The sequence below is a fragment of the Myotis daubentonii genome, chromosome 8 (assembly GCF_963259705.1).
Source record: "Myotis daubentonii chromosome 8, mMyoDau2.1, whole genome shotgun sequence".
NCBI classification, from domain to species: Eukaryota; Metazoa; Chordata; class Mammalia; order Chiroptera; family Vespertilionidae; genus Myotis; species Myotis daubentonii.
The window spans coordinates 36,861,719-36,886,581 of NC_081847.1; the positions used below are offsets into that span (position 1 = coordinate 36,861,719).

At 44.8% G+C, this 24,863-nt stretch overlaps 1 protein-coding gene across 4 annotated transcripts in view; it reads right to left on the bottom strand.

Moving 5' to 3' along the window:
- Positions 1–231: 231 nt before the first annotated feature.
- The window catches only part of GSS (glutathione synthetase), a 33,477-nt gene continuing 8,845 nt past the window's right edge, over positions 232–24,863 (bottom strand). For 3 of the 4 annotated variants that reach the window (XM_059705943.1, XM_059705941.1, XM_059705940.1), the window contains exons 3-13: positions 18,835–18,980; positions 16,584–16,659; positions 16,152–16,291; positions 15,394–15,510; positions 10,149–10,229; positions 9,970–10,047; positions 8,364–8,430; positions 3,756–3,950; positions 3,212–3,293; positions 1,733–1,922; positions 232–766 (exon numbers count right to left, since the gene is read on the bottom strand). In XM_059705943.1, coding sequence (XP_059561926.1) covers positions 643–766; positions 1,733–1,922; positions 3,212–3,293; positions 3,756–3,950; positions 8,364–8,430; positions 9,970–10,047; positions 10,149–10,229; positions 15,394–15,510; positions 16,152–16,291; positions 16,584–16,659; positions 18,835–18,980 — 1,296 coding nt within the window. In that variant the 3' untranslated portion in view covers positions 232–642. The remainder of the gene's footprint in view (positions 767–1,732; positions 1,923–3,211; positions 3,294–3,755; positions 3,951–8,363; positions 8,431–9,969; positions 10,048–10,148; positions 10,230–15,393; positions 15,511–16,151; positions 16,292–16,583; positions 16,660–18,834; positions 18,981–24,863) is intronic. The other variant, XM_059705942.1, reaches the window with a different exon arrangement.

The window sequence follows — 24,863 nt, forward strand, 5'->3', positions numbered from 1 at the left end:
TCCATCATTGCTGCCCTCCCTCCAGCTCCTGCTAGGGCCCCTCTCTTCTCCCTATGACCCCTTGGGAGCACTAGTGAGTGGCTAAGGATTGGAACTTCAGGGCCCTATTCATAGGGTCTGGAGCTAGGGTGACTCTGATTAGAGCCAAGTCACTTCCCCTGCTCTAATCCACCTTAAGTGGGCTGACCCGGATTAAAGCTCCTCGTTCCCCTGATTGCACAAACCAAGGAATCACAGAATCAGAAATGTAGTTTTATTTAAGGCAGAGGTAGGGAAAGGCTATGCCCTTCCATCCCCCTCCTCCTACCCCTAAGTTCTATCCCAAGTCAGACACTGGGACCTGCTGAAAAGGCTGAGGGGCTGACAGGAAGGTGGCAGGGTATTGGACTCTTACCTCTGATCAGCCTCCTTTCAGTTGTACCCATACCCCGAGGATTTAGGGGCTTCTAGATCTCACCTAAGGGAAACACAGCTTTCCTGGTCTTCAAATGGGACGAACCCAGAATTCACCCTTCTCTAGAAGAGACTAGCCCTCCAAAGGTAGGAGGAGAAAAGCACCTGTCAAGAGGACTAGGAGAGGGCTGACAAGTATGAGGGATAGAAGGTCTCTTGAGCGAAGTCTGGGCAGGCCTGGCTGTGCCCTCACACAGGGTATGGGTTGTCCAGAACTGCCACTCCTGCTACCACACCACCATCTGCATGTTCAGTGGCTTTGGTTCGAAGCAGATGTCCCACGTGCTTGTTCATCACAAGTGTCTTTCCCTGCCTATAGAAATGGGAGCAGGAGACACACAACTGTCACCTAGACTCACTCTTCAAACCCATGACCTTCCCTGGTTCTAGCTGAGCAGTACATGAGTCACTGACTATACCCAAGAAAGTGCTAGGATTTTAGTTTGCATCCTAGCTTGGAAAATACTAGCTCTGTGTCTTTGAGCAAGTTACTCAGCCTTTCTAAATATCAATTTCTTCAATTTTAAGTGGGGATAATACCTCTCACTTTGCAAGACAGTCATGAGGCTTAAATAAAGCAGGAAAAGCACATAACATGATGCTAGGCTCACATTTCATGTTCTATAGTTATAAATCCCCTTCCCTACTTTCCTCTCAAGATGGATATGGTGATCGGGAGGGTATGGGATGGTGGAGAGAGTTTGGGAGTGGCAGGCAGAGATGCTGTGAGTGGTGAGAGGGGATGATTATAGAGAGGGCAGGCTCTGGTGGGGAGCATGGCAGGATCTGGTATTCCTATCTTGCCCTGACCTTGGAGTATTTTCTAGGAAGCAGTAAGAGGGACCAGAAACTGTTCCTTATAAATACCCAAGTCTTCCTCTATTCTTGATTCTTTAGTGCTCAAATCCAAATCTAGGGGCCACTCAGATTTTCAAAGCCACTGAGTATCCTCTAGCCGGCCCATTCCACCTTTCCCCAAACCCCAGAAGACTGGGAACTAGACCTAAACTCTCTTCTTCCTTGGGGTCTCCTTCTAGTCCAGGGTTATTTTCTCATCCATATTGATACTACTTGAAATTTCCTTTATAGTTGCAAAACACTTCTCATCTGGGCTTCATTTGATAGCCCTGTTAGGTGGGCAGGTCTTGGGTCCTTGGTTTTATTTGTTAGATAAGGAAATGTAGCTAAGGATAGGCAGAGCTATGACCTGTCCAGTGCTTCCCTCCAGGTTTTCTTGGTCACCCCTCTGGCAAGGAAAAGCCCCTCCGGATTGGCTCACCTGACATAGACCCCGAAGATGCCCAGCTCTGAGATACATTGGACCACTCGGACAGGGCACCCAGGCCGTAGTAGGCAATTCCCAAAAGGCTCAGGCTCAATCTTCTCCATGAGGATGTAGGAGGCTCTCTCCTCGCTGTCTTTCAGCCGCTCCAGGGTCTGCACCATCTCCTCCCCGTATAGGTTGTTACCTGCAATTCCACTGGCCAGTCACCATGGACCCTGTGTCCACCTTTTCCACCCCGTTCCCCCGCTTCTGGGGCTGTCTGGGTAATCGGCAGCCTCAGTTTCTGACACCAGCTCACTGAAGCCAGGGCAGGCCTGGCTCCCAAGGAGGAAAGGTCACCTTAACAAAAGAGTCTTGATTCACACAAGTGAACACACCTTCCCCACACCATCCTGCCCTGGTTCTCCTCCTACCTGTCTATAGCTTTTACTTTTCAGCGTCTCTGACTGGCTCCTGCCCCCATTAAATGTTGGGATTTCCAAGGAATTAGTCCCCGATCCTCATTCTCTCCTCCATGTACACATTTTTATTTTTTTTTTTTAAGGAAGATCTCTTCCAAGACTCCATCTATATTCTACAACTTGTTAACTTCCAAATCTTTAACTCAAGCTCCCTGCTCTAGACATCACATGAATATCCATTGGGTCCCGAAAACAAACTCAACATATCCAAACAGAATACATTACTTCTGCCTAAACCTGCCCATCTTGGACCTTCCTACTCCCAATCAGGCAAAAGGTATTCCTGAGTCATATTTAACTCCTTCCTCTCCATTACCTCACCCATTCAGACATGTCTCTTCAGTCTGCACCCCACACTGTCACAGTGCTATTCCAAGCCTCTACATTGTTCTTCTGGACACCTATGCCAGCCTCCTCTCTGGTCTTAAAACTCTAACGACATCCCACTACCCTTGGGAAAAATCCAATTTCCTGCATATAGTAAATGTCCTTTATAATTAGGTCCCAAACTACCTTTACCAGCTCAAAACCCTGCCTCCTACTTCCCATGCTGTACTACAGCCTCACCGTAACGCATTAATCTCTCAACACTTTCATGGACCAGTGCTTTTGCTTAAGGTTGCTCCTTCTGTATGGTATGCTCTTCCCCATTTTCCACCTGGGAACTCCTACCTATCCCCTAAGACTAAGATCAAAAACCATTTCCTCTCGTTCTGTGAGGCAGAAATGATCCCTGTCTTCAAGAAGTTCACACTAGGCAGGAAGACATCTAAAGTCCTGATGTATCCCCATCCCACTTCCCCACAATCCACCCACAGACACCTCAGACTAAACTTGTCCAAACCCTCAAGTGCTGGTTAATTAGATTCCCCTGTGCTCCAAAGCACTTGTCATAGTCTCCTGGGACACTGTCCAAGGTGAGAGCCTGTGTTAATAGCAAGTGCTGGTCAGCACTGGTGACAGTCTCCTAGCCCCTTTCCCTGAGCAGCCCAGCAAAGGGGGATCCACATACCTCCACCTTCTCTCTGGGGCTTTAACACAAACCGGTTAGGAGCAGCCAGGGCCTCAGCGATGGCCTGGTCCCCTTCTTCACCCTGGCAGGAGGTAAGAAAGCAGTCACTGGCAGTCTTTGGCCAAAGAGGCAGGAGGCGAGGTCCTGCTGGTTGGGCAGAGCAGCGTCAGAGGAAGAGCCTCAGGGAGAACGGTAAGCCCCTTTAGACCGGGTGCATGTGGCCCCTCAGAAAGACTCCTGCAGCAGCAAGTACAAGAGAGTAAGTTTTCTCTGGCAACAATTCAGGAGTCTGCAGCAGAAGATCTGGAAAGTGGGTACAGATATTCCCTAACCCTTGCTGTCCGCCTCAGCCTTTCCTCCGGTTACCATCCCCATCTCCACCTTTGCTGAGAGAGTTTACAGTGGATTCTAGCTCCTCTCCCCAGGACAGAGCATCACTGACCCAAGTCCAGTCCAGTGCCAGCTCCAGCCTCCCCAACGCATTGGGCTCTGGGTCCCTACCACCTAAGAGGCCTGCGGTGGGAGAAATAGGCTGCCTACACACCAGATCCAGTGAGTACAGGCCAGCAAAGGTGGCACGGAGGCGGGCCACAGCCTCAGGCTGGTCAGGGAGCAACACCTCCAGCACGCCCACTCTGCTCAGTTCCTGCTGCACCTTCTTAGTTCCAGCCAGCTGGGTGGCAATATCTGGGCACTTGACAGAACATGACCTCTCCAGCAGCAGGCGTGCTTCCCAGTTCTGCAAAGAGAAAACGAGGAATTCTACTTTATTTCACATCAGCTGTCCGTTAAGTGCCAGGTATCGTGCTTTCTATTCTCATTCATTATCCCCAGGGTCACTGCAACATCCTTGTGAGGGAGGTGTATCCCCTTCCAATCTGCAGAATTCTTGCCCTCAGGGAGCTCCCAGTCTAGCTCAATGATACATGACTATGATGAAAATGGAAAACATTAATGTGAGAGAGACACATTGATCGGTTCAATTGGTTGCCTCTCGCACATGCCTGACTGGGGCCGGGGATCAAACCAGCAACCCAGGTACGTGCCCTTGACCAGGAGTCAAACCTGAGACCCTTCAGTGTGGAGGCCAATGCTCTAACCATTGAGCAACACCATCCAGGGGCTCTCTCCCTGGAATTCTTTTCCAAAGGATGATTGAATCCTTCTCATTCTTAAGTTTGGCCTCAAAGTCATCTTTGTAAATCATCCTATTTAATGTGGGTTTCACCATATTCTCTATTTTTTTTCACCCTGTTGTTTCATTCAGAGTTTTCCCCCAACTAAAAGAAAAGCATTTTTTTCAATTTTTGTTTACTTTCTGGTGTCCATCTGCCTGACCAGATTGTGAGCTCCATGAGGACTGGTCCCTTGTTGTCTTTGTTTCCTGCCGTATCCCCAGTGTCTAACACAGTTTCCTGCCTGGCACTTTGTAGGTTCTCAATAAGTATTTGTTATTGTTGTTTAATAAGATGAAATCTGAGTGACAGGTAGAGTTAGACAGGTGAGACTTAATAGGGAAGAAGTACTGTAAGTCCTCACTTAACACTGTCGATAGATTCTTAGAAACTGCAACTAAGTGAAACCAATTTTACCATAAGCTAATTGATATAAATAAGAGTTAAGTTCCTATGGCATATTTCTGGTTACAAAAATATCACCAAACTTCTAAATAAAGACCCAAACATTTCTATTATTAAAAACTGAAATAAAAGTGAGCTATACACACATTCAAGAAAGATTAATAGATTCTCATAGCCACTTGGCCTGGAGGTCAAACCCTCCCTGGAATTAGCTACAACAATCAAGATTTATCTATAAGACTGCGAACAAAGACGACTAGGGGGTGCACCAAGGAAGCATAACAAAATGCGGAGACAAAGAAACAGGACAAAATTGTCAATGGAAGAAATAGAGTTCAGAACCACACTTTTAAGGTCTCTCAAGAACTGTTTAGAAGCTGCCGATAAACTTAATGAGATCTACACGAAAACTAATAAGACCCTCGATCTTATATTGGGGAACCAACTAGAAATTAAGCACACACGGACTGAAATAACGAATATTATACAGACGCCCGACAGCAGACCAGAGGAGCGCAAGAATCAAGTCAATGATTTGAAATGCGAGGAAGCAAAAAACATCCAACCGGAAAAGCAAAATGAAAAAAGAATCCAAAAATGCGAGGATAGTGTAAGGAGCCTCTGGGACAGCTTCAAGCGTACCAACATCAGAATTATAGGGGTGCCAGAAGATGAGAGAGAGCAAGATATTGAAAAACTATTTGAAGAAATAATGACAGAAAACTTCCCCCACCTGGTGAAAGAAATGGGCTTACAGGTCCAAGAAGCGCGGAGAACCCCAAACAAAAGGAATCCAAAGAGGACCACACCAAGACACATCATAATTAAAATGCCAAGAGCAAAAGATAAAGAGAGAATCTTAAAAACAGCAAGAGAAAGAAACTCAGTTACCTACAAGGGAATACCCATACGACTGTCAGCTGATTTCTCAACAGAAACTTTGCAGGCCAGAAGGGAGTGGCAAGAAATATTCAAAGTGATGAATAGCAAGAACCTACAACCAAGATTACTTTATCCAGCAAAGCTATCATTCAGAATTGAAGGTCAGATAAAGAGCTTCACAGATAAGGAAAAGCTAAAGGAGTTCATCACCACCAAACCAGGATTATATGAAATGCTGAAAGGTATCCTTTAAGAAGAGGAAGAGGAAGAGGAAGAAAAAGGTAAAGATACAAATTATGAACAACAAATATGCATCTATCAACAAGTGAATCTAAGAATCAAGTGAATAAATAATCTGATGAACAGAATGAACTGTTGATTATAATAGAATCAGGGACATAGAAAGGGAATGGACTGACTATTCTTGGGGGGGAAAGGGGTGTGGGAGATGTGGGAAGAGACTGGACAAAAATCGTGCACCTATGGATGAGGACAGTGGGAGGGGAGTGAGGGCGGAGGGTGGGGCGGGAACTGGGAGGAGGGGAGTTATGGGGAAAAAAAAAAAAAGGAACAAATGTAATAATCTGAACAATAAAGATTTAAAAAAAAAAAAAAAAAAAAAAGAAAGATTAATAAAAACAAAATAATGACTTTCCAACCCACTTAGTCCAACCCAGGGTTGCGGGTAGAGGAGCCTATCCCAGCAGCTCAGGGTGCCAGGCAGGAACCAAGCCTGAACATGATACAACCCCCCACTCCCTCCCCCACACACTCACTAAACTGGGACAATTCAGACAAGCCAGATCACCTAATGTGCACATCTTTGGGACGTGGGAGGAAACCGGAGTACCATGCAGACATGGGGAGAACATGCAAACTTCACAGAGACAGTGGCCCCCGGCCAGAATCAATTTTTCTCCTCATTAACATTATAATGAAACAACATTATTCAAGGACCTACTGTTCTCAGATTAACAGAATAATATGGGCAAAGGCCTATAGGTGGGTAATCACAAGATGAAAAGTCCAGTGTGCCAGGACTTTAGGGTGTGAGAGGCAGGGAAACAGCAGAAGGTCATGCCCACTCTAGTCCCATGCTCAAGCAATGGGGGGGCAGTCTGTCCTTGACCCCAGACCACATCATACTGCCCACAGGAGGATCAAGGCTATGGTCTGAGAAATAATGCCCTGCCTCCCTATCCTAACCCCACCTTTGCCCATGCTGTTCTTCCTTTGATATAATCATCCATCTGCAGTGGCTGATCTTCACCCATAACCCCAGGCACCTAACTACTAGGGCTGGTATTCCTGGCAGAGTTACAGGTGCCCAGAACATCAGAAATAAACCCAGATAAGTACCATTATATTAGAAGCAGGGAAAGCAAAACTCAGAGATGAGCAGGGGCTTGTCCATGGTCCACTAGCAAGTCCTAAGCCTTGCAGACTTATCTCCATGTTCTAAACCTGGTCTGAACTTCTCAGTTCCTTAAAAATGTCCTCCTTATGCACTAATTTCCTTCCTTATTAACTCCACTTCTCTCTTTTTAAAGTTTTATTTGGCTCTTTCCCCCAAACCTCCTGTCCTGGAACATGGATCCATTTTCTAAATGGATAGCTTCTCTCTTCCCTAGTCAGTGAGTTCCTACCATTGCTAACCACAGGCCCTCCTGTAGAGCTGCTCCCTTTACAGCTGGGCCTTAGGGAGAATCCCATATTCAAAGAACAATAGATATAGAAGGAGCTCTCTCAATTTTCTAGTGTAGTTCCCTCAGCTTTCTGACCAGAAAGGGTCAGGAACCTACCCATGGGCACACAGAGGCAGAGCCAAAGGCTCATGACCCCGAATGGTATTTCCTAACTTATTGCTTCCTTTACCTTCTCCCCACTGAAAGCAAGGCTTTTTAGTCTTTCCATGCTGTAGATTAGGGGTAGGGGAATGATATACTGGGAATGCCATTGGATTGAGAGTCACAAAGCCTGGGAACTCCTGGTGGGACCTTTGGCAAGCCTTGCATCTCTCCAAACCTTGGTTTCTCCTTTTGTATAACGGGAATACTTATATGCCTCACAGGGTGGTTGTAAGGATTCACTGAAATAATGGATGTGGAAAGTAATTTTGAAACTACATGGTAGGGATAACAAGATAAGGTGATCTCATTACTGTCATTAACAAGAATGGGCAGGTGATATAAACTTTCTGATGCATAAAAGGGAGTGGTAAGAGTTGACAGGAAGGAAATGGTCAGTGGTGTGGTAAAACTGGTTTGCATCAGCTTGTAAGAGCTGACTGTACCCATCTCTTCCTAACTCTGTGTTTAGAGATGTTAAATTGGGTAGCTTGAAATTGGCCATGATGGGGAGAATTTACACAATACAAATTAGCAAATGCTGCAAATTACTTTCCCTTCAGAAAGATGATTGTTAAACACTACTAGCATATCCCCAGAAACAGTGTGAATGGCTAAAGCACTGTGGATTCCTGAGGACTCAGATTCTAGAATTCAGTGTTTGTAGAGAGAGAGAGGTAGCAAAAAGCGTATAGGATTGGAGATTCCAGCAGCAAGTTCCCTGAGGAAGTAATGAATCCAAAGCTCAGGGAAAACACGGTTTGTCGTGACACCTGAGTTGGGTGTCTGAGGAGTGATCGTGGGTCCCCAGAGGCCAAGAATAGTTGAACAGAAAATACCAACCTGTTGATTGTACTGACTCGGCATGTAGCCATCCCGGAAGTAAACCACAGCAATTTCCTGGCCATCCCTAGAACACAGGATGGAGAAAGCTGTTGTGTTAAATTATAACTGAAGTTTTCAGTAGTTCGATCTATTTCAGGGCACATCAAAATGAGTTTGGCTATTTTGAAAGTCCACAGGGGCAGCCTAGACAGGGGTTCATTGGAACTAGTGAGAGTAGATACCACACCACCACTGCTTCTACTAAAAACATGGAGGTGTTAAAAACAACAACAACAAAAACATGGAGGTGTCCAGAAAAGAATGCTTTAGGATATTCCAGATCTAGAATCATTCTAGGAAGGCCAGAGGGAAACTAGAATCAAATTAGGTAATTTTTTAAAAAATTGGGCTTAAAATTACTGAGCAGCAGTAATGTACTTGTGTTTACTGTGTAAACAAGTTGAAAACAGGCTGAGATTTTTTTAAAATAGTGGGAGTGATGGTAGGGAGATGCAAAATTATGAGTCTAGTTAAGACACAGGCTGTCTTTTGAACTTTCCCCCCTTTCTTTGGTTCATTTAGTATTTTCTGGTTATGACCTGGCCGGGTAGCTCAGTTGTTTGGAGCAGCTTTGCAATACACCAAGGTTGCTGGTTTGATCCCCAGTTAGGACACATACAAGAGTCAACCAATGAATGCATAAATAAATGGAACGACTATTTGTTATCTCTTCCCCTCTGTCTAAAAATCAATCAATCAATAAAATTTTAAAAAAATTTTCTGGGTTATCTGGAAAGTAAATTAATGACTTTATTTTGTTATGATAAAAGTACATTTTGAAAGTAGTAAATGGTATTGTGAAATTCCATGGAGGTTCTTAATTTTAAGAATTATAAAGTTCCAGATCTAAATATGTGTGCTGTAAGCAATACCATACAAAAATGTACTAAAGTCATCGGGTGGTGGCTTAGAGCACAGACCTAGCCCCTTGAGGTCTTCCTGAGCTAAGAGCAGGTCCCAGATCAATCACAGAATAAGACAGCTACTCATCTTCCTCCCTGACTGCCCAGCCCAACTGCTGAGGCCTGACTTAACTAGCCACCAAGAGGGACAAGAAAATTTTGGGGTGCCCTAGTTGGTTTGGCTCAGTGGATAGAGCATCAGCCTGTGGATTGAAGGGTCTCAGGCTTGATTCAGGTCAAGTGCACATGCCTGGGGTTGCAGGCTCAATCCCCAGTAGGGGGCAATGATTCGCTCTCATTATTGATATTTCTATCTCTCCCTCTCCCTTCCTCTCTGAAATCAATAAAAAAAAAAAAATTAAACAAAAAAAATGAAAAATTTGGGAGCCTAAGGGTATATGAAAACCAAGGTTATTTTAAGAAGGCCCTTATCTAGAATGTCAACAGTGCTGATATAGCCCTTTAGAAGCAGAACTTGGCTAGCCTCCAAAATTTCCTGGAATGATGGGATGTTTCAGAGTTCACCACTAAAATTTAGAAAGAAGGAAGCAAGCTATCATTTCTCCCAGAAGAAAGGATCATTTGGGGGAAGTGGGTGAAAGGACGAGTTTCCATAACCAGTCCTCTATTGAATCCTTGGGGAATGCACCCTGAACACTTACAAAAACAGCTTTCGATCTTGGTCCAAAGATCCCTTTTCAGAGACATCTTCAAACCTTCGCCGGATGACACGGATGTTCCTGGGAAAGATGGGCAAGGGTCATGGGGAGTGGACGCTCTGGTCTGTGTGCTCGCCCCAATCCTGGGGCTATATCTGGAGGTCTTCCCCACCTTTCCTTACCTGGCCAGTAGCTCATTCTCTATGGCACGCTGGTCAAATACGTTCCTTTCCTTCTCCTGAGCAATCAGTAGCACCAGAGCTCTGGAGGAAGAGCACAGGTGGCCCATCGTGCTTATCCTCCCTCCACACCACCCCCTTCAGGAGTGAGAATGACAGCACGGCTTCCCTGAACCAGATATTCTCTTAACTCAGGACTGCCTCAGGCATAGATACCCGAGGCTACAACGTATTATTTCCTGAAAATAGGAAACTTGAAAAAATAATAGGCAGGTGAAATATTGCAACGATCTGCAATTTTTAAAAAAAAATATATTTTATTGATTTTTTACAGAGAGGAAGGGAGAGAGATAGAGAGTTAGAAACATCGATGAGAGAGAGACATCGATCAGCTGCCTCCTGCACATCTCCCAATGGGGATGTGCCCGCAACCCAGGTACATGCCCTTGACCAGAATCGAACCTGGGACCCTTGAGTCTGTAGGCCGACGCTCTATCCACTGAGCCAAACCGGTTTCGGAGATCGATCTGCAATTTTTGTGCAAATTTAAAACACCTCAAAAACCCAAGAGGACTATTTCTTAAAATTTTACATAAGCCCTAGCCGATTTGGCTCAGTGGACAGAACGTTGTTCTGCGGACTGAAGGGTCCCGGGTTCAATTCCGGTCAAGGGTACATGCCCAGGTTTTGGGCTCGATCCCCAGTCGGGGGCATGCAGGAGGCAGCTGATCAATGATTCTCTCTCATCATTGATGTTTCTCTCTCCCACTCCCTTCCTCTCTGAAATCAATACATATACATATATATATATATATATATATATATATATATATATATTTAAAAAACAAACAAACAACAAAAAACTTTACATAATTCTAAAATCTTTCTGAACAATAAACAGGTAAGAGTACTAAAGAATATTTTATACAGAACAATGCTGGGGGTTGGGGCTAATAACCCTATTACCAGATTGCAAAGATATAATAAGAGTTTGTGATTCTTACATGAAACATTAGAATAGCTAATGGAATCCTATAGGAACCATATAGCACCAACTATAACTAAGGGATTATCTCCTGGGGCCTCCCAACATTTCTGTGATGTACCCAAGGATATTTTTTTCCATTGATTTTTTAGAGAGGAAAGGAGGAATAGGAAGGGAAGAGAGAGAGAGAGAGAGAGAAATGTGAGAGAGACACATCAATTGATTGCCTCCCACATGTGCCCCTACTGGGGCTGGGGATCGAACCTGCAACCCAGATATGCACCCAGGACAAGGAATTGAACCTGCAACCCTTTGGTGTGTGCTCTAACCACTGAGAACACTGGCCAGGGCCACTTTGATTCCACAGTATTAATGGAATCTCCTGGTCTTTTACTCCCTGCGTATTCACATGTTTCTTAAAGAAAAAGGAGCTCAAGGACTCAGGGAAAAGCTAATGCCAGACAACTGCCTGTTTGGCTACCAACCGATCTGTTTTCAGTTGTCAAAGGCAGATCCAGCCCCCCCAAGACTCCCTTAAGGCCAATGCTCAACAGCACCCAACTCCGATTTTGCTGTAGCTGTACTGCTCTGTGCCCCTGGTTTCTTGCTGAGACTACTGGATGGCCAGACTTTGGCTCAGGATTTTAAGTGTGGATTCCTGACCTCCTGTACTTGGCTTCTTGTCTGTCTCTACATCTTCCTACTGAGCAGAACCTTTTGAACTACACTCTGCCTGCCTCTTTTCCATTTAGCCTAAATACAGGTCCTAGTATGCAGCCTCTCCTGGCCTGCCTGAAATCTCTTGAGTTAAGACATGACATTAAGCTGAGTCTTGGCTTTGAGTTGGGTATCTGTGAGACAAGCTACAAATGGTGCTCCCACAAGCCGTATTGCTCTGAGAGAGTCCTGAGGGACAATGGCTTGCTTTCCACTTTGTAGCTTGATCTGCTCCCGGGTGCAAAGGTGGTACCTGGCCCACCTCTAAGAGGCAGAGGAGGGAGGCTGGAAGCTGAGGTTAACTATATGCCTTGGTTAATGAAGTCAGCCTGCTCCCTGCTAAATAATCAGAGCCAGACTCAGAAAACATATTCTCCTCCTCCTCCCTTCAGTCTGAGCAGTCCACCAGGAGGACTAGAAAAGTTTTCAACTAAGGAAAGTGAAGTGGCAGTAACATGCTGGCTGGGAGTGAAGACTCCTGAATCCCAGGCCTCGCTCTGTCAGTGACCTCGGTATCACTTGTCCTTGGGCAAATCGGTTTCTTTCCTTAAGCCCTGACTTCCCCATCTATAAAATAAGGATGTTAAATAGATCATAGTTCCCAACCTTTTATACAAGAATCTCCTTTCTTATCTTTGCTCATTCCAATTACAGATACTATATTTTCAAAGAGCTAAATGTCTAAATTGAAATTATAATCTTCCATGTTTCCTTTAAAAAAATTCTTACAAGTATGAGATAATTAATGAAAATTCATCTGCTGTACAAATGCTGGAGCCTCAGTTTTTCAATCGATACTATGGCACCACTCCTCTTGGAGGGAGAACAATGTAGTAGAGAGAACACAGGCTTTAGAGGCAGATAGACATGAATTCTAAACTTAGTAGAGGCCCAATGCATGAATTCATGCATGGGTGGGGTCCCTTAGCCTGGCCTGATAGGGGCAGGCCAGCTGGGGGGAGGGACTGCAGGAGGTTGGCTGTGGGAGCACACTGACCACCAGGGGGCAGCTCCTGCGTTGAGTGTCTGCCCCCTGGTGGTCAGTGCATGTCATAGCTACTGGCCAGTTGTTTGGTCTTAATGGTCGCTTAGGCTTTTATATATATAGACTAGAGGCCCGGTGCACAAAATTTGTGCGGGGGGGGGGGTTGGGGGGGAGTCCCTCAGCCTGGCCTACACCCTCTTTAATCCGGGACCCCTTGGGGAATGTCCAACTGCCAGTTTGGACCTAAACCAGCAGTTGGACATCCCTCTCGCAATCTGGGACCACTGGCTCCTAACCGCTCACCTGCCTGCCTGCCTGATCACACCTAACCACTCTGCCTGCCTGCCTGTAGCCCCTAACTGTTCCCCTGCCTGCCTGATCACCCCTAATTGCCTCTGCCTGTGTGCCTGATCGCCCCTAAATTCTCTGTCTGCCTGCCTGATTGCCCCTAACTGCCCTCCCCTGCCAGTCTCGTCTCCCCTAACCGCCCTCCCCTACCGGCCCGATCGCCCCTAACTGCCTCTGCCTTGGCCCCGCCACCATGGCTTTATCCGGAAGGACGTCCAGAAGGCTGTCCGGAAGATGTCCAGTCTAATTAGCATATTACCCTTTTATTAGTATAGATTAGCTGTGTGATTCTGGGCAAGTTCTTCAAAGCCCTCAGTTTGCTCTTCTGTAGAATAAAACTAATACTTCTTAAAAGATAGTTATTATTATTAATATTAAAAGTATTACATAATGATCCTTGAGCTTTTAAAAGAATTTTTCAAATCCATGATTTTATTTAATTCTCTCTACCACTCTTTTAGGTATTATCATTACCCTCATTTTACAAATGAAACTGATGCTTACAGAAAAGAACAGACTTAGCAAAGGTCATTGCTGGATCAGCAGAAATACCTATTTGACTCTCAAAATGAGGGAAACCAGTCCTGGCTCTGATACTCCATACCTCCTACCCACCAGCCCCTAATTTTGGGTGCACAAGTCTTCTCTCTACATGTTACTTACAGCTGGGCTGGAGAACCTCTCTGCACCAGTGGTCCATCAGCAGTTCCCCAGCTGATCCATCTCCTGGCTTCACTCTCTTAAAATACAACCTAGCCATTGCCCTAACTGGTTTTTCTCAGTGGTTAGAGCATCAGTCTGTGGATTGAAGGGTTGTGAGTTTGATTCTGGTCAAGGGCACGTACCTCAGTTGCAGGCTGAGCTCCACCCAGGTTGGGGCATTTGTAGGAGGCAACCAATCGATGTGTCTCTCTCACATCAATGTTTCTCTCACTCTGTCTCTCCCCCTCCCTTCCATTTTCTCTAAAAATCAATGGAAAAAATATCCTCAGGTGAGGATTAACAACAATAAAAAATACAACCTAGCCTAGAGTTCTACCTGACAAAATATTCATCTGACAACTTCTAAATGTTCAGAGTCGCCCTAGCCAGTTTTGCTCAGTGGATAGAGCGTCGGCCTGCAGAGTGAAGGGTCCCGGGTTCGATTCTGATCAAGAGCACATGCCCAGATCGAAGGCTCTGTCCCCAGAAGGGGGTGTGCAGGAAGCAGTGGATCAATAATTTTCTCTCAATGTTTCTTTCTCTCCCTCTCCCTTCCTCTCTGAAATCAATAAAAACAAAACAAAACAAAAACTCAGTTTGAGGTTTCTTGGGTCTTAGTGAGGTTTAGCAAACCCAGAGAGGCTCTCTGGGAGGCAATAAAGTGCTCACGAATGTCAGTTCTGGAGGAAGGTGGACTCTGGGCTCTGCTACCAACTCACACTTTGACTTTGAACAGTTAATTTCTCTGAACCTCACTTTCTTCATCTGCAAAACCGGGGAGAGGAAGGGTATCTACCTTGGAGTGTTTGATTTGAGGATTCAGTGAGATCTTGTATGCAAAGTGCTTAGCACAAAGTATGGCACCAGTGAGAGCTCACTCAGGATCAACTACTAATGCTTTATTAATATTGCAATAACTGTTAGTACAGTGGCCCCTCACTTATCAGGGAGTCACTTACCTAGCATCTTCACACACTTAGAACATGGTTGAGAAATAGGAAGGAAGCAAAAACTGCCTCTAAGAAATTAAAGTACACTATAAAATCCCTAAATCAAAGCTTATGCATTCATTCATCAAAGAGGTTCTCACACTCAATAGACATTTGCTTTCCCAAGCCACAGCAAATAAAAAAGGAGGTATAGGCACGGGAGTGGAGGATTCCAAATTCAAGCACGCTGGCAACAAAACTATGAAGGAAAAGAATGAGAGCTTAGAGCCTCAGAGTTGGGGCCATTAGTGCAGGCAAACAGCCTCGCAGCCTTTAGAACTCCAGGCAGCACCTCACTGACCATCATAACGATGACCTCGAGCCTACATGGAAAGATTAAATTACAGTTAGCATCTCTTATTTGGGAAGAAAGCCCAAAATTATTTGGGCTCTTAAAGTGTTAACCTTTTCTATTCCTAGAACAATTCGCTCATTCCCTAATGATGTCAGGCAAAGAGGTTGCTGTACCCATACATGCTGAATCTAAAGCAGGATTCTTCTGCCACTTTTCCTCCCCCTTACTTGGCTGAGCCGTAGAGCTCCCAGGCTTTGGCGATCCCCAGGGCCAGTCCCTTGCTGGGATTATTGGAGAGGATCCTGGCAGCTTCTTTGGTCTTACCCAGGACATTGAGAACATGCCTGTTGGAGGAGAGATATCTGTTCAGTAATTGAATGGACCTGAAAGACGCCTATGCCTGAGATTCAGACACTTAGAGGAACATCACTTTGAGAATCAGCTGAGCATTAAAAAACACCTTTCCATCATATTCCTGTAGGATCCACCTTAGGCTAGAACATGCGGGCTACCTTTACCCTAGCTCCTGGTATAAATGCACAGAGAAGCCCCGAGACCCTGTGAGCTCCCAACGAGCTGGAACCCTTTTCCCTGAGCCCCAGGTACTGTCTGGAACCCTGCTGTAGACCCTCTGGAAGTACAGCAACCTGGAGCATCACTGCTGGCTAGAATTAGATGCCAGCCCTCAGATGGGAAACCTGTGTCTCTCTCTGCCTTGGAACAGGCAGGTACTGTTCCCTCTGCCTGGAATACTAACTTGTATAATAAGGGGGTAGGACTAGATGAACTGTGAGGTCCCTTCTTTACCTGAAATGCCAAGACCTAATTACAAGTGAAACTGCTTGTGGGGAGGGATGACACATGACCCAGGGCCCAGGAAGGCATAGTCAGAGGTGGAGAATTGGAAATCCCTGTCCCCGCCTGTGACTGTTGGTTCATCAGGCTGTCACCTACTGGTGTGCCCAGGGCTGCCCAAGGGACCCACCGGTGCACAGCTGGGGTCCGGGAGGCCAGGCCCCCAAAACTGGCAGAGACGGTGTTGATTTCAATCTGTTTCAGGGCTGGGGAGCCATCTGCGTTGCGCTGGAACATGTAGTCTGAGCGATTCAGGCCCAGGAACACAGTCTGTGGGGAAAACTGAAGGCTGAGGACATCTGCCCAGGGGCTGACTCTGAGGGCCTAGCCACGGAGCAGACAGGCACCACGAACACTACATAGAGATTAGAGGCACTGGCTAACACTCCCAAACACAGCAGAATCGTTGTTTTGGTCATCCCAGGATTGGCCAGTGATGTACAAATCCAGTGGAGACAATGAGAGGCAGATTTCCATGAGTTTAGGGCCTGGGATAATTTCTTTGGTTAAAAAAAAAAAAGGGAGCATCAGGTCCCAGACGGGTGGAGTAGAGAATGTTTACCTGGGCAATGCCCTCTTTCAGGACTTGCTTGTAGATATCAAAGAGACGAGCAGTAAAGGTGTCCCTTTTGATGGTGCTAGAGGAGGAAACAGATTATTTTCTAGCTTACATGGCATCTTAAAGGTCAAGGAGTTCCACCCCGTCCATTGATTCTTGAATCCTCTCTGGGTTGTATTGGCCCAAACCTGAACACCCGCCAGAAAATAGTGGTTTAAAACCCAGCTCTAGAGCCAGATGACCTGGGTTCAAATCCAGCTCTACCACTTACTAGTAGGCAACCTTAGAGAATCATTTTACCTCTCTGTGACTGTTTGCTTAACTGTAAAATGAGGAGGAAAACAATTATTTTTACGTCACAGAGTTGTGGTGAAGAGTAGAGAAGATATTACATGTACAGAACTGAACACAGTATCTGGTCCCAAGAACCAGAAAATGGCATGTGATATAACCATTCTGTAGTTAAGTAGCTCTGATGACTATAAGTTTTCTGACTGACTTCACATTCACTCTGTAGTTTCCCCTACACTTTGGGACCTCCCAGACAAGTCTTCTCTTCCTCTTCCATGCTGTCCTCAGAGATTGGAAGACAGCAGTTATGCCTTGTGCCCCAATAGGAGTTTTCTGATGCAAGCCAAGTATCCTGTTTTTCTCTTCGACCTGTCCTCATGTGCTGTGATTTCCTCAAGCCTTCCCTGTCTGGGTCAGCTCCCCCTGCTGTGTGCTTTCATAGTACTGTGGGCCTCTCCTTTATAGCACTGATTGCAGCTGCAATTTTCCCCTTTATTTGCGTGATGATTAGCGTTGTCTCTCCTATTTGCCTATAAACCACATAAGGGTAGAGACCGTGTCTGCTGGCTCATCATCATGGCCCAGTGTGCTATTGTGACACATGGTGGGAGCCCATCCATATGGTTTTCTGGAGCCTCAGGGAGAGGCATCCACAGGTAACCAATGCCACACCTGTTGTCCCTCAAGATTCAGGGTGGTCTCTGCATGCCTGCTCAACCCTGACTCGCAGGCTCACCTTGTTACAGCGACCCGCTGAGCCCAGAGGCTCAGGCCTGCCATGAAGTTCCTCTGCTCCGCAGCCAGCTCTCTCATAGGGTTTCCCAGCCCCTGGTGAGGAGTAGAGTCCCCAGCTGGGCTTCAGTCTCCTGGAAAGTTGAGACACATTTTCCCTCTTCCAAAGAGATGCTTCCCTCAAACCCAGACCCTAGGGAGCTAGCTCACATGTTCCTGGGGCTCTTCTCCATTACAAGCTAGGGGGTTGTATGTATTTCAGAGCAGAGGGAACAGGGGCTTCAGAGACAGGCTGCAGAGAAGGTCTCCCACATAATAGCATCTTTAGGGTAAAGGTCATAAATCAGACTGGCCACATTTCCCACAGTCCAGAATCAGAGGTGGTAGGGTTTACACATTCATGATTCATTGTGTTTTTAGCTCCATTGTGTTTTAGTTTCCAAGCTTCTTACCATTATGATCCTTTGTCATATTCACCCTCACACCAATGTACACATTTTTAAAATATTTCATCTCTAACAAAATAACTGTTTTCTTTTGAAAAATTAATCAGACATGCAATTACATATGTCTAGTCTCTCTCTCTCTCTCTCCCTCCCTCCCTCCACACACACATTTATATATATTTAATTCTAAAATAAAGAATGTAATTCTAAAGTAATTTCCCTTGCCCAAGGACCTGAAGGAAAACTAAATCAAAAGAAAAGAGATAGAAAGGGGTGGATGGAGTAAGTCATTTCACGTGTTCTGTATTTTCGTTGCTCAGTCTGTGCCTCATCCCACCCAGAGAGGCCCTGAAGCAATAAGGGTCACTCAGGAGAAGAAGTAGATTTGACTTTAAGCTCAATAACCTCACTTGCCCTCTGTTTTCTCTAAAACCAAGCTGATCTTCTCTAATTCCAAATGGAAATTTCAGTCTCTTCAAAGAAGTGGTCACAGATCAGAGAATCACAGAATGTCAGGGTTGAAAAGGACCAACCTCCCCATTCTACAGATGAAGAAACTGAGGCCCAGAAAAAGAAAGGGACTTGTTTGAGGCCATGTTTTTAAATAAATGGTAGAGCCAGGATTAGAAGCCAGATCTCCTGACTTCTACTACATTCTGTTTCTCCTGGGGGTGTGCTTGTATCCCACTCTACCAAGTCAGATGCCAGAGCAACACCTCATGGCTTTCCAGTCTTCCAGTCTCTTCTAGCAATTCCCGGCCCCCCAGTGTCCCACCACCTAGTACCTAGAAAGAGTTTGCTCCAGAAAGGCTGCGTTCTGGCTGACGGCATCCACCAGCAGGTTGAAGTCCATCTGCACAGCATAGGCCTGCTCCAGCAGAGCACTGGGGACCAGTGATGGAAAGAGCGTGAATGGGGCATAGCTCACCACCTGATGGAGGAGAGAGAGTGGGCAGGGGTAGACCACCTGTGAATGTGTTGTCTTCCTGTAAACATAACCTATGGAAAGTGTGGCCTACATTTATTGAGGACACACATACTGCAGAATAGTGGTTACCTCTGGGAATAGAGGGAGGAGAACAGGATGAAGAAGGGGTACAAAGATAACTTCTAGACTGTAATATCTTATCCATTTACATTAAAAAAGAAAAGAAAAAGAAAAATAGCCAACAACAACAAAAACCCACGAAAAATTACTGCACATTAACTGTTGCAAGGCACTGTTTTGGTTTTTGTTTGTTTTTGTTAATCCTCACCAGAGGGTTTTTTTTTTTAATTTTTTAAAATATATTTTTATTGATTTTTTACAGAGAGGAAGGGAGAGAGACAGAGAGTCAGAAACATCGATGAGAGAGAAACATCGACCAGCTGCCTCCTGCACACCCCCCACTGGGGATGTGCCCGCAACCAAGGCACATGCCCCTGACCGGAATCAAACCCGGGACCCCTCAGTCCGCAGCTCCATCCACCAAGCCAAACCGGTTTTGGCCAGAGGGTATTTTTTTCCATTGATTTTTTTTTTTTAGAGAGGGTAGAAGGGAGGGAGGGAGGGAGGGAGGGAGGGAGGGAGGGACAGGGAGAGAGAGAGAAACATTGATGTGAGAGGGACACATCAATTGGTTGCCTTCCACTCATGCCCTGACCCAGGCTGGGGATCGAACCTGCAATGCAGGTATGTGCCCTAGACTGGGAATTCAACCTGCAACCTTCCGGGCTGACACTCTAACCACTGAGCACATCAGCCAAGGCACAAGGCATGTTTTAAATACTTTACATGGATTCATCATTTAACCCTATGATGAAGATACTATTATTATACATACTTAAAAAAAGGAAACTGAGTCTCATAGAGGCTCAATATGGAGTACAAAATTATATTAAGCTGTTATGTGGCACTGGGATTTGGGCCAGGATGGTTACTGACCGTCCCCCCCTTCCCCCTGCCACACACACACACACACACACACACAGCTCCTAGCCAGCTGATATCCAAGACTAGGCCAATCCCCTTGCCTTCTGGTTAGGGGAGGGGGAGAGGGAGGTGTCCTGATGATAAGGCTGCAGCAGAAGTGAACTGGCTCCAGGGGTCGTTTCCCCCTCAGTGTTGGAGATGGTGACTCAGGTTGCCAGGCCTGGAGTTCAGCCACATTTTCAATTCTTTGAACCTCGGGAGAGCCAGGAAACCCATCGAGAACACGATTTCTAGAAGGGGATCATGCATTCTGAGATTCCTAGCAACAAATGAGCTAGAATTTGGGTACGAGATGATCTGGTGACTTATTTATGAAACATTTCAGAGTTTAACCTATGAGTTAACATCAGTTTGCAATTATGGTAATACCCATAAATGGTATTAGAACTCAGCATTTAAATATTCACTTTAAAAATAGTATTTTGAATAGATAATACAAACACATGACAGAAAATGCAAAAGAGACAGAAGGATACATAGTGAAAAATACGCCTCACTCCCACCCTGGCCCCAACGAACCAGTTCTCCTTCCCAGAGGCAAATGATATAGCGGGATTTCACATATCCTTTTAGACCAGCGGTTCTCAACCTGTGGGTCGCGACTCCGTTGGCGGTCGAATGACCCTTTCACAGGGGTCGCCTAAGACCATCCTGCATATCAGATATTTACATGACGATTCATAACAGTAGCAACATTACAGTTATGAAGTAGCAACAAAAATAATTTTATGGTTGGGTCACAACATGAGGAACTGTATTTAAAGGGCCAGAAGGTTGAGAACCACTGTTTTAGACTAATCTGTGTACATACACATTTTCTCTTTTTTCACACACATCAAAGCATATGATACATACATTGTTCTTTGCTTTATAAATGCTTCAGAGACATTTCCATATACTTTCATTCTTTTTAATGGCTGTGCAATATTCCATTCATGGGTTTTGCACAATTCATTAAATCTAGCCTTCCATTATGAACATTTAGGTGGTTTCCTTTTTCCCACCATTACAATCAATGCTTCATTGAATATCCTAGAATATACATTCTAGGTATTTTGTGTGTGAGAAGGTAAGTTTCTAAAAGTGGAAATGTCAGGTTATTAGGGTAAATCCATTTAAAATTTTGGTAAATAATTCCCAAATTGCCCTCCTCCGCATCTATTTTTGTTGTTGTTGTTAAATCTCAACTGAAGATAGTTTTTCCATTGATTTTTTAGAGAAAGTGGAAGGGTGGGGGGAAGAGAGAGAGAGAGAGAGAGAGAAACATTGATGTGAGAGAGACACATTGATTAGTTGCCTCTCACATGCACCTTGGCCAGGGCCTGGGATCAGCCTGCAACCCAGGCATGTTCCCTTGACTGGGAATCCAACCTGCAACCCTTTGGTGCGAGGGCCTACTCTCTAACCACTGAGCACAGCAGCCATGGGGCAGCATCTATTTTAAAATAAAACTGGGGAAGTGTATTTGTGAGAGTGAGTTCTTCCAGCCTGAAGCTTTTATGCGTGTGAATTCCTAAGGATTATAGGGGCGGTGACCGAATCCCGAGTGCCTGTGTGATGACCACGAGGGCATTTCCTCGGCTTCAGTACGCAGACCTCTGCCTCTTCCAACAAATCCCATTTGGCCTCAAAAACTCCCCAGAAGTTTTTCTGCGAAGACTTTCTTCTGCCTCTGCCCCCAGGTCTCATGCCCACTTGAATTTGAAATCAATAGCATATAGCTATTCTTCATTGTCCATAGGCTAACAGCTGAAACACTATCTTTGTACATTTTTTTCCGATTTTTTAATTGATCTTTTGAGTTAGAGGAAGAGAGAGGGAGAGAGAGCAACATCAATGTGAGAGTGGAACATCGATTGGCTGCCTCCTGAAAGCGGCCCACCAGAGATTAAGCCGGAAACCCGGGCATATGCCCTGACCAGAAATTGAACCAGCAATCTTTGGGTGCCGGGGACACACTCAACCAGCTGAGCCACACCGGCCAGGACACAGTCTTTATACTTTTGATAGAAACACAGAAACAGAGTAATATTCTTCTACCATTAGAAAAACTATAGCACATACATGACAGTAAACACTCTGCTTTATAGTGAGGGAAACAACAGAGAGTGATGGGAAGAAGTAAGAAGTCCCCTCTATCTAAAGGGGCTGTCAGACCCTAGCCAGTTTGGCTCAGTGGATGGAGTGTTGGCCTGCAGACTGAAGGGTCCTGGGTTTGATTCCGATCAAGGGCACATCCCCGAGTTGTGGGCTCAATCCCCAGTGTGGGGTGTGCAGGAGGCAGCCGATCAATGATTCTCTCTCATCGTTGATGTTTCTATCTCTCCCTTCCTCTCTGAAATAAAAAATATATATATTAAAAAATAAATAAATAAAAAACAAAGGGGCTATCAGAACTCTGCTCTCACCAATTGTTGGTACGCAGGAAAGTGGTCCAGAGTTAACGGCTGATCTGATTTTTCAAGACAAGCTGGGTATCTAGATTTTTTAAAAAACTTCATGATTTAAAAAAATGTTGGCTCTGACTTTTCAGACACTCTGGTTAAACACACACACACACACACACACACACACACACACACACACTAAATAATGCTTGCCCCTGGACAGGGAAACAGTAGCTGGAGAAGACATTCTATACTAAATATCCTTTTGGACTTTGTACCCTGTTCAAGTGTACTTTTTAAAAATTAATTAACTCCCTAAACACTGCAGGAAACACTCCCTAAACTATTCAGTCTGCACACAATTGGTTTGTGACCCTGATTTACAAAGTTCCGACTCTTCTTCCACCCAGTATGCAGAGCCCCTTGGCTAGCTGACTTTGGCCTGCCTTCTTTTTCCTGCATTGGGGCCTCTGCTATGCTATTCCATTCCCACATTTGTCTTTTAACAAACTATAGAAATGATCCCTGAAAGTGTCATCTTCCATTTGTCTTTTAAGATCTAGTTCAAATGCCACTAACCAATTGCTCCTTCCTCCAGGTGGCCTCTACAGTATCCTGGGAGAGGCAGTAAAGCATGGAAGCTCAGAGCATAGATTCAGGAGGCAAAGGCCTTGGGTTTGAATTCCGGCTCTGTCAATTACACCTCTTAATGACGTGGAGCTAACAAGTTACTTAGCCTCTCTGGGCCTTGGTTTCCTCATCTCAGTTGTGGTGAGGATTAAATGAATCAATGATTGCAAAAGTGCAAAGGATACTTCCTGTCTTTTTCTCTGGATTGGGAAATTGAGGACTGTGCCTTTTCTAGGTTCCATTAACTTCCAGAAAGACCTAGTCTTGGACTTTCACACAATACCTGTTGATTAACAGAAGAAATAAAATCTTGGAAGAGAAGTGCTACACCCTGTTTCAGACAAATAGTTCACAAAATCTCAGATTCACAAACCAAGCAATGATGTTCCTAAAGCCAGAGGCACACCTTCCACAGTATCAGCCTACCTTTAGTGACAGCCATTCTAACTCGCTCGGGTCTTTTATATATCGACCATAGAGAAGCACTCATATAGATGCCCAAACAGCAAACACTTACTGAGTTTGAACTGCCCACCAGCCCTCTAACTAGGTTCTGGACACAGAGAGACAAAAGAGTGTATTGGTAAAAATGATGATGGCAGCTCTTTAGTTACCAATCTGGATAGTCATAAGTATAATGTTAAGTAAAAAAGTAAAGTACAGAAGAGCTTGTCTAGTTTGCTTCTTTGTATAAAAAGTGGGGAAAAGGAATATATACATTTTTCTATTTATGAATAAGCTATCTGAAAAAAATAAACAAGAATAAATGTTTTGTTTATAAAACATAGGTTACCATCAGGGCAGGAGAACTGGGCAGCTAGGGAATATGGAAGGAAGAGTTAAACTGTAAACTCTTATAGTCTTAAAAGTTTTTTTATTTTTTTAAAAAAATATGTTTTTTATTGATTTTAGAGAGAGAGGAAAGAAGAGGGAGAGAGAGAAATATTGATGAGGGAGAACCATCGATTAGCTACCTCCTTGCACACCCCCTACTGGGGATTGAGCCCAAAACCTGGGCATTTGCCCTGACCAGGAATTGAATCAGTAACTCCCAACCAACTGAGCCACACCAGCCAGGGCTCCTTTAAATTCTGAAGCATGAAAATGTCTTACTTAGTCACAAAATTTTTTAAGGATGAGATTTTTTTAAAAGATGTGGTTTGGACTTAGCAATTCTACTTTTATATATTAATCATAGAGAGGCACTCATATAGGTGTCCAAACAGGCATATACAGGGATGGTCCCAGTAGTGCTATGTGTAGTCATAAAACATTGGAAATCACCTAAATAGTCACCAGTAGAAAAAAGTTAAACTGTGATTCATCCACACCTAATACTATACATTAGAATGAAGCTGATCCTAATGGAGGAAGTTGAGTTCTAAAACAGATTGCTAAATGAAAAACAAACAAAATCGTGCCACGGAGTAATATGTATGATTCATCTTATTTGTAAAAATAAAACAAAAAACCAACACTATACAGCCTTGGCCCGTGTGGCTCATGCACTGAAAGGGTGACAGTTTGATTCCTGGTCAGGGCTCGATCCCAGGTAGAGGGCATGTAAGAGGCAGCTGACGGATGTTTCCCTCTCACATAGATGGTTCTCTCTCTTTCCCTTCTTTTCCCTCTAAAGACCAATAAAAAATCTTAAAAAAACAAACCAACTATACGGGGGCTGGGTGGAGGTGGGCAAAGGGGGCAGGGGTGGGAAATGGAGGACATCTGCAACAGCATCAACAATAAAAAAAAACTGTCTTAAAAATAACCCTATAGCCGAAACCGGTTTGGCTCAGTGGATAGAGCGTTGGCCTGCGGACTGAAG